The 13751-nt window shown below is 41.6% G+C and overlaps 1 protein-coding gene and 1 long non-coding RNA gene across 3 annotated transcripts in view; one reads left to right on the top strand and one right to left on the bottom strand.

Moving 5' to 3' along the window:
• The window catches only part of CTTNBP2 (cortactin binding protein 2), a 474139-nt gene that overhangs the window by 269908 nt on the left and 190480 nt on the right, over positions 1–13751 (top strand). The window contains exons 1-2 of one of the 2 annotated variants that reach the window (XM_044946624.2): positions 2953–3089; positions 5375–5488. In XM_044946624.2, the coding sequence (XP_044802559.2) occupies positions 5438–5488 (51 nt within the window). In that variant the 5' untranslated portion in view covers positions 2953–3089; positions 5375–5437. Of the gene's footprint in view, positions 1–2952; positions 3090–5374; positions 5489–13751 lie in introns of those variants that run through there. The other variant, XM_044946625.2, reaches the window with a different exon arrangement.
• Positions 48–6539, bottom strand: LOC123334705. Its single transcript, XR_006552753.2, has 3 exons — positions 6464–6539; positions 2778–2957; positions 48–491 (listed from the first exon to the last, which is right to left on the bottom strand). It is a non-coding gene; the product is annotated as an uncharacterized LOC123334705 (long non-coding RNA).

Here is a 13751-nt window from a genome sequence, read left to right on the forward strand (position 1 = left end):
CTAGATGAGGCTTGGACATGGGTCATATGAGTGCTTTGAGTCTCAAAAGCATGTTCTGTTTACTTCGGGGATCCTTGGTGTCTAAAAATTCAGATATTGAACTTATAATAACTGCATCATTGAATATCTTTAAATTGGAAAGTCTCCACCTAGATCTTTCCACTTTCACAAAAGGCCATTTCCCCTAGAGTCCCTCACTGTGGTGTTTTCCTGCTCCGTTGAGCCAGTTCACAATGGAGGCTGCAAGACGAAAATTTCCCTATGGAACGCTTCTCAGACCTCCTGTGGAATCGTCCTGGTTGTTCAGATCTGTTGTTCCTTGTGGGCAGCTCCGCAGCTCAGAAAACACTCACGGGAGGCAGGCTGGGGTAGCGGTAAGAGAGTCGTGAGAGGTAAGGCATCACAATGAGGTGACGTGGTCCTCCTTCTCCACAGAGCTCCACGTGTTAAGAAGCAGGGGTGGCGGGCATGGCAGGAGTGAGGAGGAAGCGCTGCAGGGTGGAGCGGGAGCTGTGATATGATCACGTTAAGGGCGATACTTCATGATTTCTGACACTCTGTACTGTGTATTGTTCCTGGATGGCTGCATGAACAATGCGGGTCCCTCTAGGATTCCCGACTCCCGTTATGATGACAAAAGCACCAGCAGCCACAGGGGCCTATTTTTTCCTTAATGTATATCATTTAACTTTCGCAATTTGACTACTGTGAATAGATGCCATAAAGAAATTTTCAAAGACATGAGTGGGAGCTGTGAATGGTAGAAACTAAAGAATCAGCTCACATGCTTAACAATTCTATTCTAAACAACCAAGAAGGTGTTTGGAAAGGAACACAGAGCTCTGCCTTTAAATTGCCCAATTTTCTATAAACATATAATTTTATTAACAGTTCACATGGATGGACTGTTCTAGGAACCATGCCAACAACACTGGGTCTGCCTTGCTCCCCTAAATGCATTGCACTCACTGGGCACAGGAATCAGGAAAAAAAGACTTCACTGTGACTAAGAAATCTCTAGAAGCCTTTTATTCTTTCCAGGAGCCCCTCTGGGACACAACCTTCAAAATCATCCCAAGACATCTCATCTTTTACCAGGGAATGTGGCAAAAACTGTGAGCTACAGGAAAAGAACTAATAAAGGCCATGCAAAAACAAAGGCCCTCTGCCTTTCTAACGGAAGTTGCCAATCAAATATTAGAAAATGTGTGTGCACACTCCTGTATGTGTGTGCACATGCAGGCATGCGTGCACACCCGTGCACCAGGACAACGTACTATTATACAGACGCTATTAAAAGATAATCTTTTAATACAGTGTCTTCTGATGACACAATGCCCCATTTTTCTGTTTTAAAAATTCGTATCAGTCTGAAGCTCTCTTTTATTTTTCAATAGCAAGTTATGTTTACAACCCTGTATTACCGTTTTATAGATAGTAAACCTCAAAGGACAAAAAGCTTACCTGCCTTAATTTTAGCAACATACTAGCAACCACAACAGGAGAAGGCGATGGCACCCCACTCCAGTACTCTTGCCTGGAAAATCCCATGGATGGAGGAGCCTGGTAGGCTGCAGTCCATGGGGTTGGGAAGAGTCAGACACGACTGAGCGACTTCACTTTCACTTTTCACTTTCATGCATTGGAGAAGGAAATGGCAACCCACTCCAGTGTTCTTGCCTGGAGAATCCCAGGGACGGGGGAGTCTGGTGGGCTGCCGTCTATGGGGTCTCACAGAATCGGACACGACTGAAGCAACTTAGCAGCAGCAACCACAACTCTTAATTTTGTTGTCACATGGGGAATTGGTAGGAGCTATTTGGACCTTGTCCTGTGCTTTCTGTCCCACTGATACAGCTTCTGAGTCACAACTGAAGTAGTGACTCAGAAGGACATGGATATTTCTCCACGTTAGTAGATCTTCTTGTTCCTGTAAATCCTTGTTCCAGGATTGTCAGCTCCCCTTCAATGCTGGTTCTTCAAACTTCAGAACATAAAGAGGCAGCTGGTAGAGGGGTTGTGTGTGAACACTCTGAAATCAATTGTGTGCGTGTGTTAGTTGCTCAGTCGTGTCCAATACTTTGAGACCCCATGGATTATAGCCCACCAGGCTCCTCTGTTTATGGGATTTCCCTGGCAAGAATACTGGAGTGGGTAGCCATCTCTTCTCCAGAGGATCTTCCTGACCCAGGGATAGAACCTGGGTCTCCTGCATGGCAGGCAGATTCTTTACCATCTAAGCCACCAGGGAAGCCCTGGTGCAGACAAAAACTTGGCTTTAGCACTTGGAAGCTGTGCAACCTCGAGCTGGTTGCACTTTACTAAGCCTCTTCTCTTATTAATAGTGAGACAAATAACAGCAGCTTCTTTACCTGGTTGCTGTGAGGATCGAAGTAGGTTACCCAAGTGGTTCTGATATGACCCACCTGGACTCCACCAACCTCATGTTACCCAACCTGCAGCTATCCCTCTGATCTTTTTCCTACCACAATTCCCCTTCTCTCTCTACTCAGGCACACTGGGCTCCTTCTCCATCCTGAAGCACACTGGGTCCACTCCCTCCACAAGGTCTTTGCATTGCTGCTCCCAGGGCCGAGAACCCTCAGTTCCTGATATCTACATGGCTCTCCTGCACCTTGATGGAGGGCTGTTGCTTAAGTGCCACCTTACCAGAGAATCCTACTGCTATAGGTAGAATAATCCCAATTCCGCCCTCCCCCTTTCTGCTGCAGCAAAGAGGTTGACTTCCTAATTCTTGGAACCTGTGACTATGTTACCTTATATAGCCAGATAGACTACACCTGTGATTCAGTTACAGCTGTTGAGGCAATTATCCAAGGCTGTGTGGGTGGGTCCAATAGAAACAGGGGTCCTTATAAGAAGGAGTGAGTGGAGGAAGGCGAGGAGATCTGAAGATTTCTGGTGCTGGCTTTCTAACTGGAGGAAGCCTCTAGAAGCTGAAAAAGACAAGGAAATGGATCAACCACCACCCACCTCCCCCTCCTCCTCCACCCCTCACCCACCAGAACATCTAGAAGGAATGCAGCCCTGCCAATCCATTTCAGACTTCTCACCTCCAGAACTGTAAGGTAATAAATTTGTATTGATTTCGACCATTAAGCATGTGGCTACTTGCTACAGCAACAATAGGAAACTAACAGATACTCTCACTGTCTAGATAAAATTGCTCCCATCTCTGCATCCACACCATGGCTTTCCCTTCTGCTTAACCTGGTGGATATGCTTTCTTAGCACTTGATCAACACCTAACATAGGTTTATTTGTCTGTTTTTGTCTCACCTTACTAGAATGTAATCTTCATAAGAGAGAGGTCTCTGTTTTGTTTCTGGATTTGAAAAGAACCTGGAACATAGTAGGTACTCAGTAAATATTTCTTGGCTTAAAAGAAAAACCTGACATGAAGTAATCCCTCCATGATGGATTGCATCTGCAAGCACAAAACTTCTAAACAGTGAGCTGCAGCCTAATTGCTACTTTGCAAAAAGAGTTCTCGGTGTGCCTAATGTCCTGCTCTCCTGAGCCCTTGAGTCGGCAGGTGGAGTTGCCCGGTCTGTTTATCCAACTGTGCCATTCAAATAATATCATATTCTGTGTGTGGCAATAATGGAAAAGGATGTTGTAAGGCATATTTGAAGTCATCAACAATGACTGCTTTGGAAAAATCAGGACTTGTTTTTTCGAGAGCCAAGGATTCCAGAATACAGTTGTATCCTGAGCATGAAGCAGGTCTTAGTTTGAAGGTGATGTCAACAGATAACCCTCTTTTCTTATGGAATCCCTTTTCAGGTTGGAAGTGACTCCCTATGGTAGAAGGCTTACTGCTGCTGCTGAGTGAGAGGACCTTATCAATGACTTCCAATGAGTTTTCAGGGTTCACTCTTAATCGTTAGGCTGGACTCCCATACCTTTGCTGTCTCCCCACTGGACAGTCACTTTTCTTGACTAGCAAGGCTGTCTGTTTCATCCATGTGCTCAGATGCTCAGTCATGTCCAACTCTTTTGTGACCTCATGGACTGTAATCCACCAGTCTCCTTTGTCAGTGGGATTTTCCAGGCAAGAATACTGGAATGGGGTACCATTTCCTCCTCCAGGGAATCTTCCCAACCCAGGGATTGAACATGCATCTCTTATGATTCCTACATTGGCAGGTGGATTCTTACCACTGAGCCAACTGGGAAGCCCCTGTTTCATTTATACTGACCAACTATTTCAAACAGGTTCCCTGTCACTGATACAAGGATTTTCCTTCCTTGACTTTTTTTTTTTTACTTCAAGTGTTGCAGGATTATTTCTTCATTAGCCATTTCTAGTCTTACACTGTCACAGGATAAGCTGACTGCTCTAATAATCAGGGCTGCTCAGTTCTGGAATTTGCTGAACCGAATGTCAATGCTGATAGTGACCATACTGTTTGGAGAAGCAGAGTTCATGAGATTAGAGCTATTTAGTGCTGGCCTCCTGTATTGATTCACGTATTCACTCATTGATCTATTAAATCAATAGATAATTACTAAGCATCTACTACATGTTGGTCCCAGGGGATAAATATAAAACAAGATAGACAGTATCTTTGATGTAATAAACATTACAGCCCAGAGAGAGTTAGATATTGACAACTAATGGCAAGCATGTTGAGTCTACAAAGAAGAAAACCAAGATTCTAGATAAACAAATAGTCAAAGTGTTAGTCTCTCGGTCATGTCTGGCTCTTTGGGACCTCATGGATTATAGCCCGCCAGGCTTTTCTGTCCATGGGTATTCTCCAGGTAAGAATCCTGGAGTGGGTTGCCATGCCCTCCTCCAGGGGATCTTCCCAACCCAGGGATTAAACGTAGGTCTCCCACATTGCAGGCAGGTTCTTTACCACCTGGGTGACAGGGAAGCCCTAGATGAATAAATAACCTATTTTACTATTCGACAGATGTTTGATGAGTGGCTACTATGCATGAAGGATATTTATTAGATGTTGGGGTTTCAAAAGTGAGTAAGACTAGAAAAGTCTCTGACCTAATAGAATTTACAATCTAGTAGGGAAAGAGCGACTTCACTTTCACTTTTCACTCTAATACATTGGAGAAGGAAATGGCAACCCACTCCAGTGTTCTTGCCTGGAGAATCCCAGGGACAGAGGAGCCTAGTGGGCTGCTGTCTATGGGGTTGCACAGGGTCGGACACGACTGAAGCGACTTAGCAGCAGCAGGGGAAAGAGAAATAACAAACAGATAAATAATAAATGTCAAGGAACGATAAATCCTGTGAAAAAGCATAAGAAGTAAGGTTGAGGGAAATGGTGAGTGGGTAGTTGTATAAAGACATCTTGAGATTATATCTGAGTTGGCCTCTTTCTTCTAGAACCAGCCTCCTCTTATCGGACTTCCTGGGAAGTGGCCTTAGGAGCAGGAGGAACATTCGGAGATGTCCCCAGAGCTTGCACTTGCTTTGCAGTGCCAGTGCCATCATCTAGCGGTAGGTCCTCTGCACAATCTGGGGAGGCTATTCACGTTGCCATCAATTCTCTGGAGAAGCTTGTTGCGTCCTTTTATGCACACTAGCAATCCTGTAGTGACTCAATTTTTTTTTTTTTAATATTTTTGGCTGTGCTGGGGGTCTTCATTGCTATGTGGGCTTTTCTCTAGCTGTGACCAGTGGAAGCTACTCTCTAGTTGCTGGGTGACGGCTTCACATTGTGGTAGCTTCTCCTGTTGTGGAGCACAGGATCGAACCCATGTGTCCTGCATTGGCAGGCAGATTCTTCACCACTGAGCCACCAGGGAAGCTTGTAACTCAACTTCTAATAAAAACTTTCGAGTACCTTTATATATATATATATATATATATATATATATATATACCTTTATGTATATATATACCTTTATATATATATATATATATATATGGAGAAGAAATCTGAGTGAGGGAGTGCTTAAATGAGATGCAAAATGTTAATCTGTCTGCAAACTTCTGGCCCAGGCACATTTTCTTCTCATGTTCATTTGAGGATAATACTGAGTTTATGGAATGATTGGCAAGAGAACTTTATGGTGAATGAGCCTTAGACTGAAAGTTGATCAAAGAATAGATATTTATTGAACTTCTATTTGCATGGCTACAAGCTCAGGAACTAGAAATCATAACCAGAAGGGTTTTTCTCTTGTTGACTTTCTCTACCTGAAATGAACATTTAAAGCTGAGTCCTGGTTATTTAAGACAGACAACATCTCCTACATATACCTTTCTCTGAGCAATGCTTCCCCAACTGAAAAAAAGGTGTTCCTGCCACCCAGACGCTGTGCTCTGGGCTCGTACACACTTGTAATTCCGTTCTTAGTGTCATGACTTACAGCTCTTTGGTTATATCTCCATGGGGGAGGGGCTTGTTTCTCTCTGAATTCCCTTTGCCTTACACAGTTTTTCCCAAAGTTCCCAGATAATATGGCTTACCTTAGGGCACTTGTTAAATTACCTGGATTTTCTGGCCTCTCCCTGGAAATTCTGATGGAGTAGTTCTGAGCTAAGGCCTAGGAATCTTGTTGTTTTAACAAGCATTCTAGGTGATCCTTATCATCAAGCAAGATTGGGAAATACTGGCCCAGCATGTAGTAACACTAAGAACATGTGATTGAGTGAACTAAAAAAACTACACGTGAACAGAACTTTCTTTTGTCTTTTTATATCAGATAATCATCAAATAAATATAGTGTTGCAAAAATACTCTCCTGTGGTGTTGGAGAAGACTCTTGAGATTCCCTTGGACTGCAAGGAGATCCAACCAGTCCATCCTAAAGGAAATCAGTCCTGAATATTAATTAAAAGGACTGATGCTGCTGCTAAGTTGCTTCAGTCGTGTCCGACTGTGTGCAACCCCATAGACGGCAGCCCACCAGACTCCTCCATCTCTGGGATTCTCCAGGCAAGAACACTGGAGTGGGCTGCCATTTCCTTCTCCAATGCATGAAAGGGAAAAGTGAAAGTGAAGTCGCTCAGTTGTGTCTGATTCCTAGCGACCGCATGGACTGCAGCCCTCCAGGCTCCTCTGTCCATGGGATTTTCCAGGCAAGAGTACTGGAGTGGGGTGCCATTGCCTTCTCCTGTTGTGGTTGCTAGTATGTCGCTAAAATTAAGGCAGGTAAGTCCTTCTCCAGGAAGGACTGATGCTGAAGCTGAAATTCCAATACTTTTGCCACCTGATGGGAAGAACTGACTCACTGGAAAAGACTCTGATGCTGGGAAAGATTGAAGGCAGGAGGAAAAGGGGACAACAGAGGATGAGATGGTTGGATGGCATCACCAACTCAGTAGACATGAGTTTCAGTAAACTCCAGGAGTTGATGATGGACAGGGAGGCCTGGCATGCTGCAGTGCATGGGGTCGAAAAGAGTCAGGTGCAACTGAACTTGGCCCCTGATACAAAGAATTGTTTCACTTCCCTGGACATGAGTAAATTAAGAAATTAACAAACTGGCAGTTGCTGCTGATGATATAGCTATCTGTCAATAATCCACTTATAGCTTTGTACTTCTCAGCTAGGTGATCCTACTTCCCAGAGAATATATGGCCATATGGCCATGTCTGGAGACACTGAGTTTTTCCAACTGGAGAGATGCCATTAACATCTAGATGCTGCTAAATACCCTACAATGCACAGAACGGCCCTCCTCACCAAAGAATTATCCTCAAATGCCCAGAGTGTTGAGACTGAGAAATCCTGTATTAGACTCAACAAGAAGCTTTAAAAAATCCTTATGCCTGGGCCACTCCCTAAACCAGTTACCTCTGAATGTCTGAGGGTGGGACTCAGGTATCATTGTTTGAGCTCTGCCAGTGATTTCAATATGCCCCCAAGGCTGAGAGCCATTGCATTAAATCCAAAATTTGCCATCTATTGGCTGGGAAATTAGGCATGGAACCTCCCAGTTTCTGTTTCTTCATCTGTGAAATAAGAATAACACCTACATCAGAGGGTTATTATAGGGATTAAAGAGATAATGCATGCAGCAGTGCCCTGTAACTAAATATACAAAAGTAAAGTATGATTACTGCTCTCTGTTCGGGTGTCAATCCAAGCGGCAGAACTGGGTAAGTTACTTAACACCACGGGTATATTGTTGCATGCAAATTCATTCTTGTATTTTTTTTGCCTAAAATATGTTCTGCATATGCCAAAGAAGTTAGAAAATTCATATGCTTAGGTGAGTTTTTTAATGTTATAAAGTCTTCTCCCACTCGCTCTACTTGTTCTCTTTGATATGTTTGAATTTATTTGTTGTTGTTGTTCACTCCCTAAGTCATGTCCATCTCTTTGCAATCCCATGGACTGTAGCACACCAGCTCCTCTGTCCTCCACTATCTGCTGGAGTTTGCTCAAATTCATGTCCATTGAGTCGGTGATGCTATCTAACCATTTCATCCTCTGCTGTCCCCATCTTCTTTCTTCAATCTTCCCCAGCATCAGGGTCTTTTCCGATGAGTCAGCTCTTGAATTTATATGAGGCTTTAACAAATCAATCCCTCTGTTTTTTTTAAAATAATACAGTTGGACCTGCAGTCCCGCAGGGACCTCCCTATATCTACCGGCAGAGCACATCTGGGAAGGCCACCACTAATCTTGTATAGCCACATCTGGGGCTAAGAGTAGGAGAGGCTATAGAAATGCAGAAACCCCATATGATTGAGGAGAACAAAGGTTACATGATTTGGAGCATAGGTTAAGACAGATGAGTTAAGGCTAAGAGTCCTGTGGTAACATGTTACTTCATGGTGTGATTCGTAGACCAGCAGCAGCCTCATAGCTGGGTGATTGCTGGAAATACAGCGACCCAGGATCTGACCAGAGGTAGTGCATCAACATAGGTGGTTTAATAAGATGCTCAGGTGATTTGTAGGCACTTTAATATTATAGAACCATTACTCTAGAAAATGACACATGAGATATTAGACAACTCAGTTCTCCCAAACATCAAGCATGCAACAGTCTTGGGTAAATCCATGTCTGTTCCATGTCTCAGATGGGTTCAGACTACTGCCGACTGCTGCACAAGAAAGTTTCAACTTCTTAATTCTCCCATCTTTTACCACCTCTAGCAGCCACTCTAGGTTATTAGATAATGACCTTAGATCGTATTAGGTGATAAACTTGATAAAAGTTTAGCTAGAAGATAATTACCATGTATTTTTGCCAGCCTATCTTCTGAAGCATTTGTTTTCGTTATCCTGAAAAATAGTTTCCCTGGCAATAGAAGGGTTAATTCACGAGCTGCCAAACTGGTTTCTTTTGTACTGAGAGGTCTAGTTGGCTCATCCTTCTTGCTGAGAGAGGCAGTTAATCAGTATATAAAGACCTGTGATTGATGTGGCATAACTTCAAAAGGTGCATGGTTTATTTCTCAATGCAAAAGCCTCCTGCTCCCTGAGAAGCAGGCCAAGAGTCAGGCACATCCTCCAATCTCTCCCTGTTGCCCGCCTGCTGCTTTTAACATCACATATCTGTACCCTAGGGCCCTACAGCTTCTCCTACTTCAGACTTTCAGTACCCTCTTAAAAGTGTGTTTGTGTTGAAGGGGACTTTGTTCTAAAATGACATTGGTACCCAATACTTAGATTTAAATCAGCTGTGAATTCCCTCCATTAATTCCTATTTCACCTTTTGTTCAAAAGTCTCCCAACATTGGCAATTACGTGCGTTATTATAAACTATATGCAGCAATTCAAATCTCCACCCAGGAAATTAAAACAGTTTCCAGTTGTTTGGATAAAGAATTATTCTGATGTGAGGGAAAGGTATATATTTCACATGACAAAGAAAATATAAGAACATTTATAAGTTCAGAAAGGAAAACACAAGGCCCTTTAAAAGAGTGGGGGGGGAAGGAAGATTTACATTTTGAAGAATCAAGTGCTACAAAGCTTTTGAAAATTAGGAGGCCCAGAGAGGGATTTTTTTTTTTTAATTCCAGTCTCTTGAGTTAGGCTTCCCCGGTGGCCGAGCAGTAAAGAATCTGCCTGCAATGCAGAAGACCTGGGTTGGGAAGAACCCCTAGAGGAAGGAATGGCAACCCACTTCAGTATTCTTGCGTGGAAAGTTCCATGGGCAGAGGAGCTGGGCAGGGCTACAGTCCATGGAATTGCAAAGAGTCAGACAAAACTAACGTGACTGAGAGGCCCACATGCACTCTTGAGTTACTTAAGAACCCAAACCTGGCTAATCCACATTTGTAGGAAGTATCAGTAAGCTCGCCTACTGTGTGGTATACATGAATTAGAATTCTTACAGTTCAGTAAGCAGAGTAATCAGCCTCCAAATGGTCCAAAAATAATTTTAATGGTGTAAAAATACATTGCATTTTAAAGTTAGTATCTTTTTTGTATTAACAATTTTAAATGTATCAATATGTACACAGTATAACCTTAAAGTCACACTTGTGTTGATTTAAAGGCTCAGTCTCATTACTGTAAAATCACAATTCATGCCACATTAAAAAATCAGTGATAAGATAAATGAGGATTTTTGAAACATAATCTCATAGTTGAATAAAAAGAATGTATCTCTTATAGATTGTCTAATTTTACCTAAAAAAAGACTGACTTTTGTAGAAGATACTTAATAGAAGATGCAGTCTTGCTCTCAAGAACTAAGTATTTCATCAGGAAAATAACAAATGCATATGACTTTAAGTAGAGAATACTTTTGTTTTTAAAAACAAAAATGTTTTATGTGTCTGTATGTGAAAAACATGTTCAGAGAAAGGGAAGAGAATAGTGATTGAAAGTTTTAGGGTGTGCCTAATAAAAGAGATGAAATGTAAAGCTGGCCATTAAGGGGAAAAAAAGAGTTTGGGAAAAGGAGAGGCAGAGGGAGCATTGTATGTAGGGAAAGAATACGCACAAGAACACAGAAGCAGAAATGACTTAATTATATATAGCAGACCCTGTTGGGCGTCCTCCCCAAATGCTTTTCTAGGCTCTTTGTCGCAGCCAGAAGTGGTCACATGACTGTGAATTTTTGTTCTGGATAATATGTCACATGAATAGAATTGTCCTTGAGAGTTTCTAGCAAATTTTTGCTTCCTTACTAAAAGGGACAGCTGTGCTTTCCCCTTTCTCTTTTATTTCTGTTTGAATACGATTATGATGACCGATGCTGTAGTAGCCATTTTGTGACCATGAGGGAAAAGCCCAGAGAATTCGAGAAATATAAGATCCAAATTGTTGAAGCTTTGTTAACACCGGTAGTTTCTTACTTCTCAATTTCTTATTATACAGGAGGAAAATATTAGCACTTGTTTAAAGCATTGTAGTCATGCTACCTGTCACTTATGGGAAAATGCAATTCTCCATCATAGAGTGTATAAGAAAAGGAGTGAAAATTGACATCTAAGTGACACAGAAAGAGAGAACTTTATGGACTGATGAAAAATAAGAATATCTTGAAAAGGCTAGTTAGATTACAGGGAGCAGAAGTGTCTGATACCATGGGCATTAGAAAACTGCTGAATGTTATCAAAGGGAAGACAAAACATAGAAGAGCTACTTATTGGAAATCTTACCAATAAACAGGTTATTCTAACAATAACATGCAAGACAGCTCAGAAGAATTAAAAGCAACACAGCCATATGTTGAAGATGAACCTCGTATATGGTAAAATATAAGCTACTTTTTATTTGTCTCACTCAGAACTTGAGATAACCAGCCCAGCTGTTGTGATCTCCCATCCTCTGCGTGTGTCTTCATTCAGGCTGCTATAACAAAGAACCAGAGACTGAGTGACTTAGAAAGAACGGGGATATATTTCTCCTAGTTCTGGAGGCCCAAGATCAGAGAGCGAGCATGGGCAGGCTCTGGGTGAGTGCCCTGCTTCTCACTTATGGATGGCTTTCTTCTCTCTATGTTCTCACAGGGCAGAGTTCGCTAGCTCTCCAACCTCTTCTTAAAAGATTTTGTGAGCACTAATATCTTTCATGAGTTCCACCCTTATGACCTAATCCCCTCCCCAAGACCCCTCCCCCAAATGTCATCATATTGGGCCAAGGGGTTCTGCATATGAATTTACGGAGAATACAAACATTCAATTCACTGCAGCTACAGGTTCTCAAGTCAGGGCTATGATGAAAATTGTATATAGTTAAAAATACCATGGAAAATTCCGTAGGATTCAAAGGACAAACTTTTGTGTTTGTTTTCGCATTTTTGCTGTCATTTTCCTTTCCCTAGTATAGTGTTCAGTAAACTTTTTCTGTAAAGGGCTGGCAGTCAGTCAGTTCAGTCACTCAGTCATGTCCGACTCTTTGTGACCCCATGGACTGCAGCACACCAGACTTCCCTGTCCATCACCAACTCCCGGAGCTTACATAAATTCATGTCCATTGAGTTGATGATGCCATCCAACCATCTCATCCTCTGTTGTCCCCTTCTCCTCCCGCCTTCAGTCTTTCCCAGCATCAGGGTCTTTTCCAATGAGTCAGTTCTTCACATCAGGTGGCCAAAGTATTGGAGTTTCAGCTTCAGCATCAGTCCTTCCAATGATTATTCAGGACTGATTTCCTTTAGGATGGACTGATTGGATCTCCTTGCAGTCCAAGGGACTCTCAAGAGTCTTCTCCAACACGATAGTTCAAAAGCATCAATTCTTCAGCATTCAGCTTTCTTTAGTCCAACTTGCACATCCGTACATGACTACTGGGAAAACCAGTAAAGATTTTAGGCTTTGCAGACCATATAATCTCCATTGCACCTACTCAATTCAGCTGTTGCAGAGCAAAAGCAGCCATAGACAGTACATAAATTAATGACTGTCTGGGTTCCATCAAAAGTTTATTTACAGAAAGGGACAGCAGGCTAGATTTAGGCTGCAAGTCATAGTTGGACATCCCCTGACCTAGAGCATTGCAAACTAGTATTCCTTTTTTTTCATCATAAAAAGTTTAATGGACATCCATCATCTCATATAGATACAGAATTAATGAAATAGAAAAAGATATTTTTCCTTGGGATGAGAAGTTTTAGAATTTGCTCTCAACAACTTTCATCTTTAACATATAGCAGTATTAATTACATTAATCATGGTGTATATTACATCACTAGTACTTATTTACCTTATAATTGGAACTTTGTACCTTTTGACTGCCTTCATCAAATCTCCATCCCTCAATACTCTTGAAAACAATCTGATTTTACAGAGTGATATGTGTACATATTTCTGAAGGCACGAGCTTATAATGAAAAACAGCAGTCCCTCTCCCATCTCTATATTCTACATTCCAGCAGCAACTGTCTATCTAAATCTTGTTTCTGTTGCTTCTGGAGTTTATCCTTGTATTTCTAAACTAATGTTCTTTAAAGTGGAGAAAGGTCATGAAGTAAATTAAGAATGGAGGCTATATAGTCTAATTTATATAATATAAATGTATATAAAATCAAATTAACTGTTTACAATATAAATAGTTTTATGTATTTTCTGTAATTTTTAGGGTCTAATGCTGAATAAGATTAACTATCTTTTTAAGTCAAAAGGCCTTAAAATTAGTTTTATCCTTTTAAATCAAAAGGCTCTAAATCTTAAGATCCATTAATTTTATTCTCACCTTCTCAAAATTTATTGTATGACTTTCATGCAGTCTAAGAGGGTCATTAGCCTCATTAACATAGTTTATTATCCCCAGGTACTGAATATTACAGAATGACTCAAAATTGTATTTAATTTCAAATGTTTTCTAATTCAAACCTTTAATTGTA

Source organism: Bubalus bubalis, chromosome 8 (assembly GCF_019923935.1).
Source record: "Bubalus bubalis isolate 160015118507 breed Murrah chromosome 8, NDDB_SH_1, whole genome shotgun sequence".
Lineage (NCBI taxonomy): Eukaryota > Metazoa > Chordata > Mammalia > Artiodactyla > Bovidae > Bubalus > Bubalus bubalis.